General features: G+C 36.4%; 1 protein-coding gene across 18 annotated transcripts in view; it reads left to right on the forward strand.

Annotated features, from left to right (window-relative positions):
- Positions 1 to 21,039, forward strand: part of LOC125274089 (KICSTOR complex protein SZT2-like) — a 111,675-nt gene that overhangs the window by 69,769 nt on the left and 20,867 nt on the right. For 11 of the 18 annotated variants that reach the window (XM_048200157.1, XM_048200162.1, XM_048200168.1 and 8 more), the window contains 9 exons: positions 869 to 990; positions 1,280 to 1,462; positions 9,233 to 9,497; positions 9,638 to 9,717; positions 10,970 to 11,095; positions 12,508 to 12,710; positions 14,979 to 15,084; positions 15,827 to 15,910; positions 19,423 to 19,497. In XM_048200157.1, the coding sequence (XP_048056114.1) occupies positions 869 to 990; positions 1,280 to 1,462; positions 9,233 to 9,497; positions 9,638 to 9,717; positions 10,970 to 11,095; positions 12,508 to 12,710; positions 14,979 to 15,084; positions 15,827 to 15,910; positions 19,423 to 19,497 (1,244 nt within the window). The remainder of the gene's footprint in view (positions 1 to 868; positions 991 to 1,279; positions 1,463 to 9,232; positions 9,498 to 9,637; positions 9,718 to 10,969; positions 11,096 to 12,507; positions 12,711 to 14,978; positions 15,085 to 15,826; positions 15,911 to 19,422; positions 19,498 to 21,039) is intronic. The other 7 variants (XM_048200159.1, XM_048200163.1, XM_048200169.1 and 4 more) reach the window with 2 other exon arrangements.

A 21,039-nucleotide genomic window follows, 5' to 3' on the forward strand; every position in this document is an offset into this window, starting at 1 on the left:
AAATCATTCCATTACACCACGGACACACTCGAACAGGGGATTGATATTTGAGTGATTCTTCAATTAGGAATTTTCTGCCTATTTTCTTTATTTTAAAAGAATCACCATACCTCCCATAATAATGAATTTATGAAAATTCTGTGAAATCAGAGAAATCCGATTTAACATTAGAGAAATTTGTTTTTAACCAAAACCATAAATTAATGATTTGTTTGTTTCTTTTGTTTAAAAGAATCATATTACATTTAAAGAATTATAATAAATTTAAGAAATTGATCAGGAAAATTGTACCTTTTACCTTTTAAGGCCATAAAAATCTCTCTGTCTGTCTGATCGATCCTAAATACTGCAGCCATTACAGTCACACTTGTTTTGAAATAAATTACGCATATTTAAAGAATTTCCATTTCTCAAGCTTTCAAGTAGTCAGAAGTGCCCCTAGTTTGAAGGTTCACTCATTAATGCATGTATGCAAAATAATTTTTAGCTCTGCATTTACTGTACCATTTGAAACCTAAAAATGTTTAACTTAGATGAGTATGTGGTCTGATGTTGGTTTTAAAAGATATTAGATATTAATTAAGGAGGGAATATTTTAAAATCCTCAGTGTGCCCTCTGTTACTCTAGAGAGAGTGAATTCTGCATTGCCTCTCTCCTCAAACACAGATGATATAATTGCAACCTTTTTTAATTCCTTTTTTTATGTAATGATCACTAAAATAATCCTATAACTGTTATTCAGATGTAAACTGAATAGATGCAGAAGTGGCGTTATGATTGGATCTTTATTTCTTAGTCTGTCTACTATCTATACAAATTTCTTTACCCAAATAGCACCACCTCACATAATTCTGTCTTTTATTAAAGCTCATAAGGGTCTGCAGCGATTTGAGTCTTTGGAGCACAGTGATTGGCTGAGCCCGGGACAGGCTGTGAGAGGCGTGGCTCCACGCCAGCGCTTCCTGTACATACACATTGTCAATAAGAAGGTCAGTTGGGTTGAATATAGCCGGCCATTACATTTGTAAGCAACACAAAATAACATCTCTCATGCATAAATGTTTTTTGTCTTGATGAGTTGTGACAAGCAACAGGACTTTTTCTACCCACGGTGAAATGTCATCCTACTCCACATATCAGCATATCAGCCATTGAATATGTTATAATCAACTGTGATTGTGTCACATCATGCAGCATTTTCGTTTTCAGTGTGGACAGACTTTAGTTTGCAAGGTTAGGTGGATTTCATATTATGTCTCTATGTGTTTGCGTTTACAGGTGACTATGTATGTGTATAACTGGTCGGTGGATCTGGGCGGCTCTCTGAATCAAGGTCTGGTCAGACTGGTGCACTGGCAGAATGCCCGCGCACATGTGGTCAACTGCCTCCTGAGTCAGAAAATGGGTCTTTTCCATCATTACTGCTTCTCTGATACACCTACGCACGATGATCTGAAACAGGTCAGTATACAAACACTCTGGCTGTGTTCTCAATGCAATACTAGCATGCTAACGATTCATTACAAACAGTATATGAAACAAACATTTCAAACGGTAATTTGCTATGTTGTTGTCACACAATCTCATTATGCATGTTTATTTCAGCCAATGACATCCAATTATCTAATCTTGGAAATAAACATTGTTATTTTATGTTTTTAATCATATTTTTAAAAAAATCAAACGTCAATAAACAGATGTTCACAGTTCACGACTGATATCATGATTCATCAGTTACACTACCATTCAAAAGTTTGGAGTAATTAAGAATTTTTTAATTGTTTTTGAAAAAAGTCTCTTTTGATCACCAAGGCTGCATTTATTTGTTAAAAAATACAGTAAAAACAGAAATATTGTGAAATATTATTACAATTTAAAATAACTCTTTTCTGTGTTAATATATTTTCAAATGTAATGAATTCCTGTGATCCAAAGCTGAATTTTCAGCATCATTACTCCAGTCTTCAGTGTCACATGATCCTTCAGAAATCATTCTAATATGCAAGTTTTGCTGCTGAAGAAACGATTCTAATTATCAATGTTGAAAACAGTTGTGCTGCTTCAACTATTTATCCAGGATTCTTTGAATAGAAAGTTCAAAATAACCATATTTATTTGAAATGGAAATATTTTTAACATCTTTCCTGACACTTTTGATCAATTAAATGCATCCTTGCTGAATAAAACTATTTGTTTCTTTAAAAAAAGAGAGAAAATCTTGCTGACTCTGAACTTTTGAACGGAAGTGTACATATTGCTTACTACCTTCATCAAATATACTAGATAGTATGCCATTTTCAGCATACCCACTCTCTGTAAGCTGTCACGGATTGCTGGACATTGGTTAGGATGAACTTTTTGGACAATGTTTTCGCACAGAATAAGTACAGATAGCACTACACTGCAAAAAATGCTGTTCTTACTTAGAGTTTTTGTCTTGTTTCTAGTCAAAATATCTTAAAGTTCTTAAATCAAGAGGCATTTTCTTGACAAGTAAAAATTATTTTCTTGTTTTCAGGAAAAAATAAGTCAAAATTAAGTAAGTTAAAGGTGCCCTAGAACTTTTTTTAAAAAGATGTAATATAAGTCTAAGGTGTCCCCTGAATTTGTCTGTGAAGTTTCAGCTCAAAATACCCAATAGATTTTTTTTTAATTCATTTTTTTAACTGCCTATTTTGGGGCATCATTATAAATGAGCTGATTCAGGGCTACTGGCCCTTTAATTCTCATGCTCCACACCCCCTCCCGAGCTCTCGACTCTATCATTGCATAAACAAAGTTTACACAGCTAATATAACCCTCAAATGGATCTTTACAAAGTGTTCGTCATGCATGCGGCATGCATGCCTCGGATTATGTAGTATTGTATACTGTTATATTGTTTACATTTGATTCTGAATGAATTTGAGGCTGTGCTCCGTGGCTAACGGGTAATGCTACACTGTTGGAGAGATTTATAAAGAATGAAGTTGTGTTTATGAATTATACAGACTGCAAGTGTTTAAAAATGAAAATAGCGACGGCTCTTGTCTCCGTGAATACAGTAAGAAACGATGGTAACTTTAACCACATTTAACAGTACACTAGCAACATGCTAACGAAACATTTAGAAAGACAATTCACAAATATCACTAAAAATATCATGATATCATGGATCATGTCAGTTATTATTGCTCCATCTGCCATTTTTCGCTATTGTTCCTGCTTGCTTACCTAGTCTGTTGATTCACCTGTGCAGATCCAGAGGTTACTGGCTGCCCTTGTGTAATGCCTTTCATAATGTTGGGAACATGGGCTGGCATTATGCAAATATTGAGGGCGTACACCCCGACTATTACGTAACAGTCGGTGTTATATTGAGATTCGCCTGTTCTTCGGAGATCTTTTAAACAAATTAGATTTATATAAGGAGGAGGAAACAATGGAGTTTGAAACTCACTGTATGTCATTTCCATGTACTGAACTCTTGTTATTTGACTATGCCAAGATAAATTCAATTTTTCATTCGAGGGCACCTTTAAAACAAGCAAAATAATCTGCCAATGGGGTAAGCAAAATAATCTTATTTCAAACCAAGAATAAGCTATATAATCTTGTTTTCAGTTTGGACTAAGATTATTTTTCTTACCCCATTGGCAGATTATTTTGCTTGTTTTAAGGAAAAACGTGCTTTATTTTGATTTATTTTTCTTGAAAACAAAAAAATAATTTTTACTTGTCAAGAAAATGCTTCTTGATTTAAGAACTTTAAGATATTTTGACTAGAAACAAGACAAAAACTCTAAGTAAGAACAGCATTTTTTGCAGTGTAGTGAGTTGGTTTAAGCAGCTCATCAGTTTCCGGCGGTCCCCGAGGCGGTCTGACATATCGCACTCAGTGATGGACAGATGTCATGGCCGCAGGGCAGGACGGTAATCACTCGGTAGCACACCTGTTAACATGAAACACCTGGAAACGATCCAGACTGCTGGTCCTGCCGAAATTAGACATCACTGCACTGCCAAAACAGTTTATTCCTTTCCAGAGTTGTGCTCATTTGAACAGACCGAATTGAATCACGCTGTGTTTTAGATGTTCACAGTTAATGCAGCAGAACATGTTTGTTTGTTTGTTTGTTTGTTTGTTTGTTTGTTAAGTCAGTAAAGAGCAGAAATATTCTGTCACAGCGTTCACTGTTATTGATTCAGTTGTCAGCTGTTTGTCAAGATTTCTCCCCAAATGCCAGGATGTATTTTGGGAAAGCAGACTGTTGTTGATGTCATTATCAAGAGCATTTGTGTTAAACCTAAAGGTCTTTAACATAACTGCTTATGACAGTCATGTGTCTGCATAAATACTCTATTTCTGAAAAACATTTTAAAAGGGCAATATCATGGAAAATAGATTTCTGCAGGGTTGTTGTAACAATGATATATTGACTATACATATACCAGATAGTGGATGGATGGATGGATGGACAGACAGATACTTACACACACACACACACACACACACACACACACACACACACACACACACACACACACACACACACATATATATATATAAAAGTTTGGGGTCAGTAAGATTTTTTTAATGTTTTAAAAGAAGTATCTTCTGCTCACCAAGTCTGCATTTATTTGATTCAAAATACAAACAAAAACAGTAATATTGTGAAATATTATTCCAATTTAAAACAGCTGTTTTCTATGTCATTATACAGTAAAGTGTAATTTATTCCTGCGATCAAAGCTGAATTTTCAGCATCATTACTCCAATCTTCAGTGTCACATGATCCTTCAGAAATCAATCTAATATGATGATTTGATGCTCAAGAAACATTTGTTATTACAGGAATAAATGACACTTTACTGTATATTGACACAGAAAACAGCTGTTTTAATTTGGAATATTTTACAACTGTTTTTTACTGTTTTTGTTTGTATTTTTAATCAAATAAATGCAGGCTTGGTGAGCAGAAGATACTTCTTTTAAAACATTAAAAAATATTACTGACCCCAAACTTTTGAACGGTAGTGTATGTATATATATATATATATATATATATATATATATATATATATATATACACACACACACACACATACATATTTAATGTTCATTTCTTTATTTATTCTTCCAAAAAAATGTTCTCAAACAGTGGAGCGAAGGAATGCATGAATTAATAAAAATATACACACATACATACATACATATATACATATATACACACATACATACATGCATACATACATACATATTTAATGTCCATTTCTTTATTTATTAATTCAAAAAAATGTTCTCAAACAGTGGAGTGAAGGAATACATGAATTAATAAAAATTTATACTTAACATGGAATGTCAGGCACGTTATGGACCTGCCAAATGCGTAATGTAATGTCTGGTTCTACTGTTAATTATACAGTTGAGCACAACTATAAAAAAATATTTGAGCACTAAATGCCATGTTTGACCAATCAGAATCAAGAATATCAGAGAGTCGTAGACACCGTGTTTTATACAGAATCCTGTTTTTGCAGCTGGGGATCTTTCAGTGTTTGTCTTGTCAAAATGATCCAGGGTTTTATTATATACAGTATGTACATGTCAATTTTGAGATGGACATCACTTAAATGATAACCTGCAGGTGAAATAAGTCACATTTTGATTTTGATTCAGTTCATTCAGTTTGACTCAGACTGGTAATTTGTGAGTTTTTGAATGACTTTAGTCAAAAGCTCCCATGCTTGTTAATCAGACTACAACCAAAAACTAAAGTATTACCTTGACTTCAACAGTTTGAGTGAACTTCAGGTATAGAAAATGACTTATTTAAACTGATGCTCTGTCTGTGTCTGTGTGTGGGAGAAGATAAACACAAACCCACTGAGATTCTTCTCGAGAATAAAGACTGTTCCTTCACATATGAAGGTTACAGCAGACATTGTTTATTTCCTGACGTCCGGGGCTGTTTCTGGTTTCAGAGGTTGAAACTATCTAGAGTTTAGTCTGTCAGTTTGCAATGGCAGAGAGACTATTCTGAAGCCAGTGAGACGCAGCATGTAATATCACTTTGTTCATCATTCGTCTGTGTCTGTCCTTGAGGAACAGAATGAGGGAGAGACACCAGAGATCCTCAGTGCATCTCTTCATGTCAGTTAGGTCATTCAAATATATTTTTTTTTTTTTTTGGGGGGTTGGGGGGGGATCAATTTAATATGCCCTTGCTTTACTTACTGACCCCAAACTGAACTGTAGTTTGTATGACTTCTTCAAAACTTGCAAAAATTGAACTAATTTTCAGGTAAACTGCAAAATTGAGACTTCGCTGACCAGTCCTACCTTAGCAACTTAAGCTCTTGTGAGCCTATAAAGGATATGCGTTTTTGGATAGATTTGCACAAAATTTGATGGAAATTATGCAAATATAGTAAACCGTTGTTGCCACAAAGTACCCAGAGTGGTATTTTCTTCCTTTTACAAATCTTTAAATGAAACTTGCTATGAATTAAACAGTTTCCCTCGTCAAAATCAACATGCAGACCATCAGTAAGAACACATACATATGTTTTGGTTCAGGTGATTGTAGTATAATTGTAGTAACTAAAGAATACCATTATGTTTAATAGGAAACATTTCTGTTCACTTGCACTGTGATCACTTTCAAATGAGTTTCTAAATCACATTTCTACGTAATCTAACAATTTCAGCAGAGAAAAATTAGCAAAAGGTCAGTTTTGTCAGTGTTAAACAGTTGAGAGTATTGCACTCTTTATATTCAATTAAATTTAAATATTCATATTTAATATTTGGGATTATTAAGAGATTTCTCAAGGTCACAAATATGTTTTAGTCACGCACACACACACACACACACACACACACACACACACACACACTTACTTTAGCATGTCATTGAAGCACAAATGAACAGAACATCTACATTTCCATAAAAAAGTGAAGGACAGAACTCTTATTTCCTAGTCAGTGGTTCCACACTTTTAATGAGTACTAACAGAAGGCTCGTCCAACATAGCAGAAAATTTGCCCTAACCGTCAATCATCTGTCAGAGTCCCAGGGGGTAGAGTTCAGGCACTTGAGTCCAGCTTATTGGCCCGTCGGGTACATGACCATCCTCCATCTTGGGGCATCTGGTCGTGCTTCTTTTAGAAAAGCCTCCAACTCACCCTAGAGGACTTTAACTAGTCTTCCAAATACTAACTCACCCAAAAGTTCCCACAAGAAGAGAGGCAAGGACTTTTATTAGTTCATATCTCCATGTTGCTCTAATGGTGTTTTATCATTCCGCTCTCTGACGGCGATCAGCAGCACAGGAGCGTGTTAATTGGGTGGTCTTAAGGAAAGGCCTCATGCTGGCACATTCTCTGCATGCCAGTGGGTTTAACGCTGATGAACTGGGGTAATGAACTCGCACTGCCCATTCTGAGAAGTTTGAAGGCGAGCAACATCAAAAATCAGAATCTGTGAGTGAGTTTCTGAAGGGTTATGAGAGTTGAGCTTTGAAATCACTGACATGAAAGAGAACGTCCGGAGAACGTGAAGACCAGAGGAGAACAGTGTCTCACACTCTCCCTGCTGCAGGAGGAGTTTGGCTTTATAAACCACCATTGTTTTTCTGTCTTAGATTTGCAAATTAATTTTACAATTAAAAATCCATTTTAAATTCATCATAAATGAATCCTTCCTTCCTTCCTTCCTTCCTTCCTTCCTTCCTTCCTTCCTTCCTTCCTTCCTTCCTTCCTTCCTTCCTTCCATCCTTCTCTTTTCTTTTGGCTTTTCCTTTTTTTCTCCATACATTAGTTCATATTTCTGTTCATTCTTCTGTTTGTACCTTTTCTTAATTTCATTCTTTCTTTCCTTTTGTTACTTTTAACTTTTACTGCTTTCATTTGTTTTTTAATTTTTATTTTTGTTCATTTATACTAGCTTTTTTGTTGCATTAATTTATTTCTATACTTTTGGTTATTTTTTTTTTGTTTTAAATAAGTTTGTACTAATTAACTGTGAATTCATACTTGCGTTCATGCTTTTATGAATACTTTGCTTCATACACTGTAAAAAAAAATCCCAGTAAAATTTATGGTAAAAAACCGGCAGCTGTGGTTGCCAGAACTTTACTGTAAAAAATACAGTAGCAATGTAAAAAAAAATCTGTTAAATTTACGGTAAAATAACGTATTTCATTAACTGATATAATGTTAATTTACCAACCTAATGAAGTACTAATATTTGTTTTGTACCTTTATAATACACTGACAGTCACCAAACACAGTGGTGATAAGAGTCACATGATGAATCAAAGTTCATCACAAGCAACTTTTCCACAAGCTGAGGAGGACAATACTAACATATAGAAGGTGCACACAGTGTCATTCACACACACACTAAACACCATCATGGTAACATGCATGAAATTTTAAAAATGCAATAAACATTAATTTAACAACATTAGATGTAACATAAAACCCTAATGTACATAACTGATTAGAAAAAAATGAGAAAAACTAAGAAGAAACAGAGTTATTTCAACGAAAATATATCAAATGTGAAGTGTCACGCAGGGAATTGTGGGAATGTCAACATACGGTTTTTCACTGTAAATTTTACAATGAATTGTTATTTTTCACTTCCAAAAACTGTGAATTTAACGGTATTTTACCGTAAAATTACATTAAATGTACCGTTAGATCTATTACAGTTATTCACCGTATATACAGAAACTTTCTGTAAACCAATTGACAGTTTTTCACCGCAGCATTTTTACAGTCTTTTACTGTTAAAATCACGGTCATTTTTTACAGTGTAATTCCCTTTTTTTACGCTTTTTTACACCTTTTCTTGTTCACCTTTTCTTTTGCGAATGTCTAATTCAAATAAAAGGCTAATGAGGTGGGCACTAATGGTCCAAAATTTCAACCTTGAAATACGCCACAAGAAGGGTAGTGAGAATGTGTTGGCGGATGCTCTTTCCCGGGTATATCAAAGTTAATTTACTTGTATAAAATGTGTCAAAACCAAATAAATAATTCCTGTTTTAACTTTTGATGGGTGAGGGATGATAACACATGTCATTTTTTGTCTTTTTTTTTTTTTTTATTGTTCATACTTTTTTTTATATACTTTTCCCATTTTTTTGATGCTCATTCATTGAGTTGTTTATATATACATATGTTGTATTTTCTTTTCTTAATAAATTATTTATCAATCTAATTTATTTACTTGTTTACAGGAGCCCAACCCCTTCCTTAGCCCCACGATTGAGGCGGATGCTCTGTTGAGGAGTCCGGTTCCTCCGGCCGCGAGTAAAGATCAGGGTCGGTTGGGCAGCTCTGCGCGTGTTCTTCCTCCTCTGGCCTTCCCCGGAGAACTTGTGCCTTTTGATGAAGCTCTGAGAGACGTGAACACAGGAAGGCCGCTGACCAATCAGGATGGAGCGGATATAGTCGCTCGCCATGGAGCCCAGCTTCTTGAGGTCAAAGCAGCAGAACGCAGAGGTACAAACACATCACCACTGTGTCCAAAACAGAAGGAAGCTGCCATATGGACCTCAAGTTTAGTGTATTGGACACACCTAATGAAATGATTAGCACAGAAAGCTTTTGATTTATTTCAAGATGTTTCTTTTGTTTTCCAGAGTTGGAGAGACAAATGAAGATTGAGAATTTGTTTGTGACGTGGCAGCAGCGGTCAGCTCAATCTAACATGCCCATCTCTGTGAGTTCATACATACTCAGTGCAGACATTAATATTTGCACACAATGTGGGTGATAATGTGTGATCGGTATTTTCCATCATGTTCTCAGAACTAAGGAAGGGGTTGGGCTCCTGTAAACAAGTAAATAAATTAGATTGATAAATAATTTATTAAGAAAAGAAAATACAACATATGTATATATAAACTGAAGAACAACTCAATGAATGAGCATCAAAAAAATGGGAAAAGTATATAAAAAATTATGAAAAGTATGAAGAACAAAAATGACAAAAAATAAGAATAATGTGTGATCGGTATTTTCCATCATGTTCTCAGAACATGATTTTCTCAGCGGCTCATCAGCTTCAGATTCATTTCAGCGCGTGCGGATCCTCTGCCTCATGCGCACAGATGCAGATCTGTGTATGAGCGCATGTACGGCCCAGTTGGGTTTAATGAGATGTGGTTGGGGACATTAAGGGATTCTGTAGTGTGTGAGAGGTTTCTGCCATTCGCTGTAATCTCACCTCCTTTCACACTGCTGAGGTCCAGACCACCATATTAAATTATATTGCTTAAGCTCTATTGTTCAGGTCACCACTAAGTGCGCTGCCTTTCAAAAGTTTAGGGCAATAAGATTTTTATACAGTGAGAACTTTATACTTTTATTCAGCAATGATGCATTAAATTGATCAAAAGTGACAATAAAGACATTTTGATTTTAATGTTACAAAAGATTTCCATTTCAAATTTGTCTTGTTCTTTTGAACTTTCTATTTATCAAAGAACCCCCCCCCCCCCAAAAAAAAAAAAAAAAAAATGTAAATGTACTGTTTCAATAAAAATATGAACCAGTTTTCAACGTTGATAATAATCAGAAATGTTTCTTGAGCAGCAAATCAGTTTTTCATTTCTGAAGGATCATGTGACACATTTTTATTGTTTTACTGTATTGCAGCCTTGGTGAGCATAAGAGATCTCAGACCTTTGAATGGTAGTGTATATTCACGGTGTAACCTGATCATAAATTTACTAGACACACACTGTTGGTTGAGTCACTGTGTTGAACTAGTTGTGATGTTCAAACTAACAGATTAATGTTTTGGAGGCACCACAGAACCACAGTGTGAGACTTTTTTGGACAAATCAACCTATGAATATCAGACACATAGTTGTCTCTGCTTATAAAACTTGGATGGAATGTATTTATACGTTGAAAATGTTAAACCTGGTAACCCTCTTGCTGTGTGTCTGGTGTGTATCTGCACACAGGTCGCGGATTTGGACACACTGAAGCAGTCGTCTCGACTGGTCCATTACTGCGCTACTCCGCTGCTTTTCGACCCCGTGTTCCGGAAACAGATTCAAGAGGAACAGGTGCTACAGCCACAGATGAAGGTCTCTTCTTCTTCTTCTTCTTCTTTCTCTTTCTGCTGCTGAGTCTGTCTGCTGGTTCACACTGTTCTGAACCCATTTATAAAGAAAACAATCATTTTGGAGCCTGACTTAGAGTTAGGGGTTTGTTTAAATCCTTTGATCATAATATGACCAAAACGGATCTTTTATGCATTGGGACAGCATGTGCTTTATAAACAGCAAAATATCAACCTTTATGCAATTACATGTGTCAGGCATGATAATGAGCACAGATGTGTGTCAGCGTAGCACCAGAATAATCATGATTCTGCAGTCATTGGTCAGTGTTCATGATTGAGGTGGAATAGAGGTTAGTCTCATTAGATAACAAAATGTCAAGGCAAAAAAAAAGGTAGCACAAGCACACCATTCACCTGTATACTTCACTTCTTCTCTGACAGTTGAATCCAATTTTAGATTTAAACACCCAAAGCGTCACATAAAAACAGACTGTGGTTACATGTCAGTCAGACACTCTCTCCCTGCCTGAAGGCCCCGATATACTTCAAGCGAAATCGCAAACTGGTGTGATGTCAGTAAAATCAGGCCAAAACTAAATTAATTTGGAGTTAATTTCAGGAGTTCGACAAAGTTTGCCAAAGCGAACTTTCTGGAAAAGTTGAGATTATGTAATAGGTAGTTGTGGCTCTGAGGCTCCATGTAAATCTTCTCCTATTCATTTCTTCTGTTTAGCCCATCGAGGGCAGGTGTGAATGTGAACACACTGGAGAGCAGCTATAGAGTAGAAGCTGTCATTGTTGTGTGTTTAATTCGTTATTGAGAGGAAAACGCACAACACATATTTACATATTCACCTAACCGCCGTTTCCAGCAACATGGGCGGTATGGGATGTTCACTAACAGTATACCGCTGCTCAGGTTTTTCAAAAAAAAATTTTGCCCTAAGTGAAGAAAATTGTATTGAGTATATCTGGGCCTTAAAGGGATAGTTCACCAAAAAATGAAAATTTTCTCATCATTTACTCACCCTCAAGTTGTTCCAAACCTGTATGATTTTTTTCTTCTGCTGCTGAACACAAAAGAAGATATTTTGAAGAATATGGGTACCTAAACAGTTGATGGGCCTCATTGACTTCCATAGTATGAAAAAAAATCAACTGTTTGGTTACCGACGTTCTTCAAAATATCTTCTTTTATGTTCAGCAGGAGAAAGAAATTCATACAGGTTTAAAACAGCTTGAGGATGAGTAAATGATGGCATAATTTTCATTTTTGGATGAACTATCCCTTTAAGCTGATGTTTTTGGCTCAATATGGACCAGACTTCAATGCCAATAGTCAAAAGTCTGGCTATGTAAGACTACATGGGTAGTAGGATCTCCGCTCCCCATAGTAATACCAGTTCAGAGATTCTCAATTGTTCTCGGTTACAGAAGCGGCATCGCTCCAGTGACTCCACGGCATCCGGGAGGGATCGCAGCTACAGCACGGATTCTGCAGACATGCTTCCGAGTCGACTGAAGGAGGAGCCTTGGCTGCAGGAGATCTCCAGCACGTTCCTGCAGCAGTATGTGCAGTACCTGCAGAGCATGGGCTTCATCCTGGTGCAGGTCCGACCGCAGTCGCCCGCACGCAGGTCTGTGTCCCGCAGAAAAATGCCATCTCCCAGAGCCAAAACAAAACACACTTGGTTTGACCATAAAGGTGCACTTAAAGGGTTAGTTCACCCAAAAATGAAAATCCTGTCATTTATTACTTACCCTCATGCCGTTCCACACCCGTAAGACCTTCGTTAATCTTCAGAACACAAATTAAGATATTTTAGTTGAAATCCGATAGCTCCGTGAGGCCTCCATAGGGAGCAATGGACACTTCCTCTCTCAAGATCCATAAAGGTACTAAAAACATATTTAAATCGGTTCATGTGAGTACAGTGGTTCAATATTAATATTATGAAGCGACGAGAATATTTTTGGAGCGCCAAAAAAACAAAATAACGACTTATTTAGTGATGGCCGATTTCAAAACAATGCTTCAGGAAGCATCGAAGCACAGATGAATCAGTGTGTCGAATCTGCTGTTCGGAGCGCCAAAGTCACGTGATTTCAGCCGCTGGCAGTTTGACACGCGATCTGAATCATGATTCGACACACTGATTCATTTATGCTCCGATGCGCTCCAAAAATATTCTCGTCTCTTTATAATATTAATATTGAACCACTGTACTCACATGAACCGATTTAAATATGTTTTTAGTACCTTTATGGATCTTGAGAGAGGAAGTGTCCATTGCTCCCTGTGGAGGCCTCACGGAGCTATCGGATTTCAACTAAAATATCTTAATTTGTGTTCTGAAGATTAATGAAGGTCTTACGGGTGTGGAACGGCATGAGGGTAAGTAATAAATTACAGAATTTTTATTTTTGGGTGAACTAACCCTTTAAGTCATGTTGGAAAGAGAGTTTCTGAGTTGGGTGCATGTCAGTGAGAAAACATGTCGGACACAATGGATGCAGCATCTGTATAAATGCAAAATTTGTTAAAAAAGTTATTTTTTTATGTAAATATTATTTATGTGTGTTCTGGTCATTTTGACCCGGATAGTATTTTCTTTTTCCCAAAAATGCTAGTTAATGATATCGCATTGAACTACAACATACTGACTTTGCTCACACAACAACTTCCCAAATATTTTTTGATCATTTTTGGACTTTTTTTGTGGTTTGTCGTACAAAAATTGCTTATAAATCTCTCGTTATGCTTTGTTATTAAAACCAAATATTGGATTCAATCTTTTAATCAGCTCATTGATCTGAACTTATTTTTGATTTTCTGAATACTTTTTGTCGTGAATAAGCTTGAGTGAATTTTTTTCACCCAAAAACTGAGATGCATAAGCTCAAATCAGTGAGGCTTATGATTAGTCAGTTCCAAAAAGAAATACAAAACCTGTGCTAATCAAAAGAAAACTAGTTGATAAAAAGTCCAACATTTTGTGATAATATAGATTTTATTAGTTGAGGGTCCAATTCTCACTATTAACTAACTCACTATTGACTTTTGCCTTAATAAACTCCTAATTACTGCTTATTGATAGTTAATAAGGTAGTTGTTAAGTTTAGGTATTGGGAAGGATGTAGAATATAGTGATGCAGAATAAGGCATTAATATGTGCTTTATAAGTACTAATAAACAGCCAATATCCTATTAATATGCATGCTAATAAGCAACTAGTTAATAGTGAGAATTGGACCCTAAACTAAAGTGTCACCATAATAAAACATAATGAGAGATTTATAAGCAATTTAAAAGACCAATCAAACCAATCACACCTGATGCATGTTCTTTATTCATCATTTTGTAGATGTAGAGTTTAAAGATCTCATTGAATTTTATGTAGAAAAGGTGCATCACCATCTTGCTCCGACCAGAGCGCACGTGGCATTGTAATTTTGACTTCCCAACTCATAAACACAAACTTCCCAGGAGGACTTGAACATACCATATGTTTCTGGAATTCAAACCAATTGTTTTGAACTGTGTATTTCTGTCATAAGCATGAGTATAAAAAGGGAAAGCATTATTTACTTCAGTTTCTTACTTCAGTTTTAGTCACAAAGCATAACCTGCACAAAATGTGTCATGGTTTCTTGGTAAAATAGCTTTTATACCATACAAACTGTGGTATGAAATCTTAAGAATGATCTGGTAACAATATGTTCAACAGTAAGTGCACTTTGCAGAGTTTTCTGTAAAGTGTATGTGATGTGCTAACAGTTGACACACTGTATTAAGCAGCAGGAGCATGTGATTCAGTCTGACCAAAAGCATGAGGGCCGCATTACTGATGTGGTCAGCTGGCCAGCAGGCCGTACAAGGTCTGACTCTCTCTTTCTTTCTGCAGCATCGCTCGTGCCCGAGCAGCCATGTTGAATTCTTTATCCACTGAAGGCAGATCTTCCTTCTCATCTTTCTCATATAATAAGCAGAAGAGTGAAGACAGCCCGAAGGTACACAACCATTATCTGCTCATCCACATTCAGCCATTTAGTCACTCCAATTTATCTTGATTCACATCTGCATTTCACAGGTTTGAACTGTGTCCCACAGTTCAAACACACACACTTGGCACTTTTTGCATTGACACAGTCCTGGTACTCTTTCTGGATCCTATCCGAATTAAGGCAAAAATAAGTCTTTAAATTGTTTCCGCAAATTTGTTCAGCAACAAAAACTGTTTTCAACATTGATAATAATATAAAATTATTATTGAGCAGCAAATCAGCATATTAGAATGTTTGAAGGATCATGTGACACTGAAGACTGGAGTAATAATGCTAAAAATTCAGCTTTGATCACAGGAATAAAATATATTTTCAAATGTATTAAAATAGAAAAGAATTATTTTAAATTGTAATATTTCACAATATTACTGTTTTACTTTATTTATAATTAAATAAATTCAGCCTTGGTGAGCATATAAGAGACTTCTTCTTTTAAAAACATTAAAAATTGTAATGTTTCCAAACTTTTGAGAGGTACTGTACTAGTGAGGGCATTGCATAGACTTCCATTGATTTTATATTAGGTTAATGATATTTTCTATGGCCTAACCCAACCCCAACCCTTAAACCTACCTATCACAGTGTCTAAACACTAGATCTCAATAAAAACAGGTTTTGGCCACTTGGCCCTCACGATATATCCAAACCTGTACACACACAGTGATTGTGTCCTGTCTGCCTCTCTCAGCAGAGCAGTGCATCAAGCTCGACGTCATATCACCTGCAGAGAGCACTGCCGGGAGGCATCGTGCTGATGGAACTGGCTTTTCAAGTAAGACCTTCATCTGTCTGTGTCTCATAGCCTTTAGTGCAGATCAGGGCATAGAATCGCCCTCTTAGCACATCAGCCGAGAGCATACGCTGGGCTTTTCACATGAATGTTGTGAAAGTCTCGGCGGATGGCGAGGAGAAAGATGTTTAATGGAGTCTGTCTCGCTCTAGCACTATTTATGGTTATTAATATTTGAACAGACAGAATCAACAGCAAGGAAACAGCACGTCATCATCTGATCTTCAGTCCCTCTCATGTCTAATATCTCTAAATTTCAAAGTAATTACATTTTTATATTAGGGCATAGTACGGAGCCCGGCACGTCACTTATAGGAGAAAAAAAAAAATCTGTGCCGACGGTTTTGCAATCCGTTCCCTCAGTTTATAAGCCGTGCTCACGAATTCTTAAACTGTTCCCTCGGTTTAACAAATCGTGCCCACGGATTAATAAACTGCACCTACGAATTTCCAATCCGTGCTCTCAGATTTTGCAAACCATACCCTCGGTTTTTAAATCCGTTCCCACAAATTCATAATCCGTGCGCACGGGTTTGTAAAAACTATTCACGGATTTGTGGCCCCGCCTCCAATCTTTGCCGGCAGATTCAACCAGGCCACCTATTTAGGTGCGGGATGCATAGGCTATTGTAAATAAACAAATTTTATTTTACAAAATGGAGAATTTCCTGAACTTCCATTCAGAATTGAATTTCTATTATTTTTATCTTTAAAAATCCATTTTGGGCAAAAAGCATAGTATAATAAAATCACCAAAACAAGTCTTCATGTTAAAAATGAATAGTACACAAACATTTCTAAAACTGTAAAAAGTTTTTGTTTTTGTTTTGTTTTTTTAAATAAAGCATTCATTAATTAGTTTATGATAAACATACTGTCTTAAAGGTGCTAAAGAGGATCTTTTCGTCGACTGAGAAACCAAAGACTGTTACTGAGTTTTTGAAATGAGCGCATGCGTAAGAACAACCCCCCTCCTTCACAGCATTTCAAGGGAACGCCTCCCAAAACTTGTGCACGAGTATTGGAAAACGAGTGTTTACCACCGGCATTCGCTGTGTCGTGTTAGTGGATTCATTATGTCAGACTCACCGCAGGTAACTCATAATCTGCAGTTGTTACTCCTGTCTCCTGACAAAAACATTGCATGCGGCGCCTGTAGAGTGTGGAAAGTTACTGGAGTGCGCAGCTGCGCACGTCTCTCACAAGGAACGTGACGGCAGTGATTGGCTGATGTTTTTAAGGCCCTACCTCGTGCACAGATGATGTATATTAATATTATTCCTTTCAGTGCACCTAATAAATAGTCTTTTATCAGTTAGTAAAGACAGTTTCAAGTAATATTGCAAAAATGCATAAAACAAAACATCCTCTTTAGCACCTTTAAGTGCACTCATTTATAATCATAAATTAAAAAATAATTGATAAATAAATACATTTAAAAAAAAAATACAATAAATAATAATTGTTGTTGTTGTTGTTATTAGCCTATTGTTGCATTTAGGCTACATGCATTTAGAAGAAGAAAAGAGGAACAAAGAAATTAAAGGTGCTCTAAGTGATGTCACGTGTTTTTAGGCCAAAACATTTTTTGTCACATACAGCAAACATCTCCTCACTATCCGCTAGCTGCCTGTCCCCTGAACACACTGTAAAAAAACACGGTCTCTGTAGTCGCCACATGCTCCGAAAACGGCAATAAAAACAAACTGGTGCAGCCTGGACCACAAAACATAATAAACATGCTCCAGCCAATAACCGACAAGAATGATTTTAAATGCGCGTTCATGACTGTTTCAGGAAGCACGGAGGGGAGGGGGAGGGGGAGGAGGAGGGAGGGTCTAGCTAGCCTCTGTTTTGTTTGACAACACTTCAAACGTCAACAGGAAGTTACTCCACCCAGGATCACTTAGAGAACCTTTAAAAGTCAGTCATAAGACACAATGCCAGGTTTATTAGGCAATAATAATAAAGTGCTACGATTATCACAAATAAACACAAGATTTTGACGCACATAATTCTTATTAAATCGTTGTATTCCGCTACCCTTTGATAGAGAATCACTGCAAATAATATAATTTGATGAATAATACACAATAAAACAATAAGATTCGTTAACACCTACCCAGGTGAAAAAATACTATAGTAATTTATTGGAAATACTATAGTGTTTTCGAACCATACTATAGTAAAGTACTTGAATTAATTTATTGTGGTAACTCTATAGTTGCTGTGGTAATATAACAACTATAGTAATATAAACAAATTACTGTACCCAATTTTGTACAGTAATTTTTTGAAGTTTTTCTACAACTTTAGGGTGTATTATATTACAAATACTCTACAGTTTACTGTAGTAAAAACTAAAGTATACTACAGTATTTATAACAGTTTATCAGTTCACTATATATAGTACTACAGTATGCTGTAGCATTCATTAACAAAGTGTTGTAAATTCTATAATATATACAGTATACTACAATTTACTATGGTTCAAAAACACTATTTACTATAGTATTTTTTTCACCTGGGGGAGTTTGCTGTTCTTCTTCTAAAATGAATCCGTGAGTAGTTTTTACAAACCCGTGGGAACGGATTGTGAAAGCGTGCGCACAGATTATGAATTTGTGGGAACGGATTTAAAAACCGAGGGTACGGTTTGCAAATTCTGAGCGCATGGATTTGTAATTTGTGGGTACAGTTTATTAATCCGTGGGCACGATTTGTTAAACCTAGGGAACAGTTTAAGAATTTGTGAGCATGGTTTATAAACTGAGGGAACGGATTTCTAAAACTGTCGGCACGGATTGTTTTTTTTTTTTCTCCTACAGGTGACGTGCCGGGCTCTGTAGCATAGTCATAGTTAATGTGTTGAAATAAGTAATCAATGCAATTTTTAATCATTATAATGGTTTTATTCTTTTCTGTATGAATTACTGATCATGAATTGATTGAATTCTCTGTTTTCATAGAAATGTTCGTGTGAACACTAGCAGATGACTTGTACATGAGTCAGTTGCAAAAACACAAGATTAAGTCCATAAAGTGTGCAGGAAGTTGCATTTTCTTTGCCTGTTTGCTGAAGTTTGTAATTTGACCATAAGTATGAACCTTACAATAATAATAATAATAATATTGTTATTATCATTAGCATTTATTTTTTAATCATTATTTTTATTATTACTATTTATTAATAATAGTGATAACTAGAAGCTAAAGTTTGTAAACAAACTTTGATTTTGGCTTGAGAAAGCCTGAGTCAAAAGAGCCAACGCCAAAGTCAAATGTCTGTTTGGTGTTCTGGAGCTGCACCCGCCATAAAAATGTGCACAGGTGAATCATGTCCTGGTTGGATTAAAAAAGTAAATGTCCAATTTGATTTACTTAAGAATTACTCTGTTGTACAGACAGCTCTTAAATGTGGTGATGAATTTAGCTGCAGCTGATGCATAACTGTTCCTCTGGTAACACATAATCTCATTCTGACTCTGTTTCAGGGCTGTTATTTCTGCGTGAAGCAGTTTGCATTAGAGTGCTCAAGGATTCCCATGGGTCAGACGGTTAATTCTCAGGTAACGGCATCTGTGCATTAAAAGAATAACAGACAAGAAAGTGCATGTAAAGAGAAAGTGCGATTAAATTAGGTGTTTAAGGGTTCATATTTTATTTCTGTGTATCTGTTGTAAGTGCCTGCCTGTAATGTCTGTGGATATTTAATTTGAGCAACAAGCAGCAATCTTCTTTGTTAGCGGGATTCACTGGTCAAATGTCTCTCTCTCTCTCTGTCTCGCTGATGGTGTATTTAATGTGTAGTGGGTCCAGGTTGGCTCTAAATGAGAAGTAATTAAGTGTAAATATTGGTAAATCTCCAGATGTTTCTCAGCAGGAGGGCTCTGATTTCTTCTGCAGCGCCAGAAGCCCATAAGGTGTCTCCAGTCACAGCTGCTCATATCCAGCAATTAAGTCATTAGCGTGCTTGTTTGGTTGTTTGTAAGTGCGGATTCTTCAAACTGAGCTTGAGGGCAAACAGGAATAAAAGTCACAAGAAATCAGTATTGGAAATTCATCAACTTAAATTTGTTCTGTTAGAATCCATAGTTTTTGATTGCGTCAACAAACATTCCCATCTGCCAATTTGGTGGGAAAACGGTGGTGTTATTTTTTTCATAAGGAATGAACAATCAAATTGAGTTGTTAATTATTCTGCTTGTTTGTGGAGAACCAAATATATCCACTTAGTGGATAAAGTGAACATTCTAATCAAGGCCACATAGTGATCAAATTCACCATGGAAATCAGCAAGTCATTTTGAAGTCTGACTTGTTTCACCCATATTTAAAGGTCATTGTCAGGAAACGGTGCCATTTGTATCAGAAAATTGTTATTTTAATAAAAAAAAAAAGTATGTTTAAAAAGGTTTCTGCCGAACTTTCATGAAGTTATGTTTTCCTATCTCAGGCCCAAAGTACCTGGGCTTTTACTGTCTTAGACATTAGTGCACCATCATTTGAGGATGCTTTCTCTCCCGTGTTTAACAAATATGTTGGTTGTAGTGCTTAAACGGATCGTTGTTGATCCGTACGGACCAAGCCCCGCGGTTCGGCACGCATTTGATTTGCGGATCAATTGCAAGTTTCACTGCAATAGAGTAAAAGGTTATCATTTGCACGTGTTTTGTCTTGCTAGTTTACACATTAAATGCATATAAAACCATTCCAGCGCTAGAAGAGGCAAAAGAGGATTTAATTCGGTATCGCATGCCACGCTGTTATCGGTGCGCACAGACGCACATACAAGGCTCGCGCGCACACAGAGAGAGAGAGGTGCATTTCAAATAGCTCGCGAATTCCAAATTGATTTCTCTTTTGCATCCTCAGTGCACTTGGATGGACAAATACACACATTATGTCAGTCAAAATACCCCTCTCGGCAAGTATTCTCGTAAACTCATTCGGTTATGTCTTATTAGAACGAGGTGAGAATTCGGATGTGAGCATGCATGGAGTCTAAGGGCCCTATAATACACCCGGCGCAATGCGACGCAAGGCGCAGCGCAAGTGTGTTTGCTAGTTTGCGTCCGGCGCCGTTCGCGTTTTCCCGTTCAGCGCCACGTC

Source organism: Megalobrama amblycephala, linkage group LG8 (genome assembly GCF_018812025.1).
Source record: "Megalobrama amblycephala isolate DHTTF-2021 linkage group LG8, ASM1881202v1, whole genome shotgun sequence".
Taxonomy (NCBI): Eukaryota; Metazoa; Chordata; class Actinopteri; order Cypriniformes; family Xenocyprididae; genus Megalobrama; species Megalobrama amblycephala.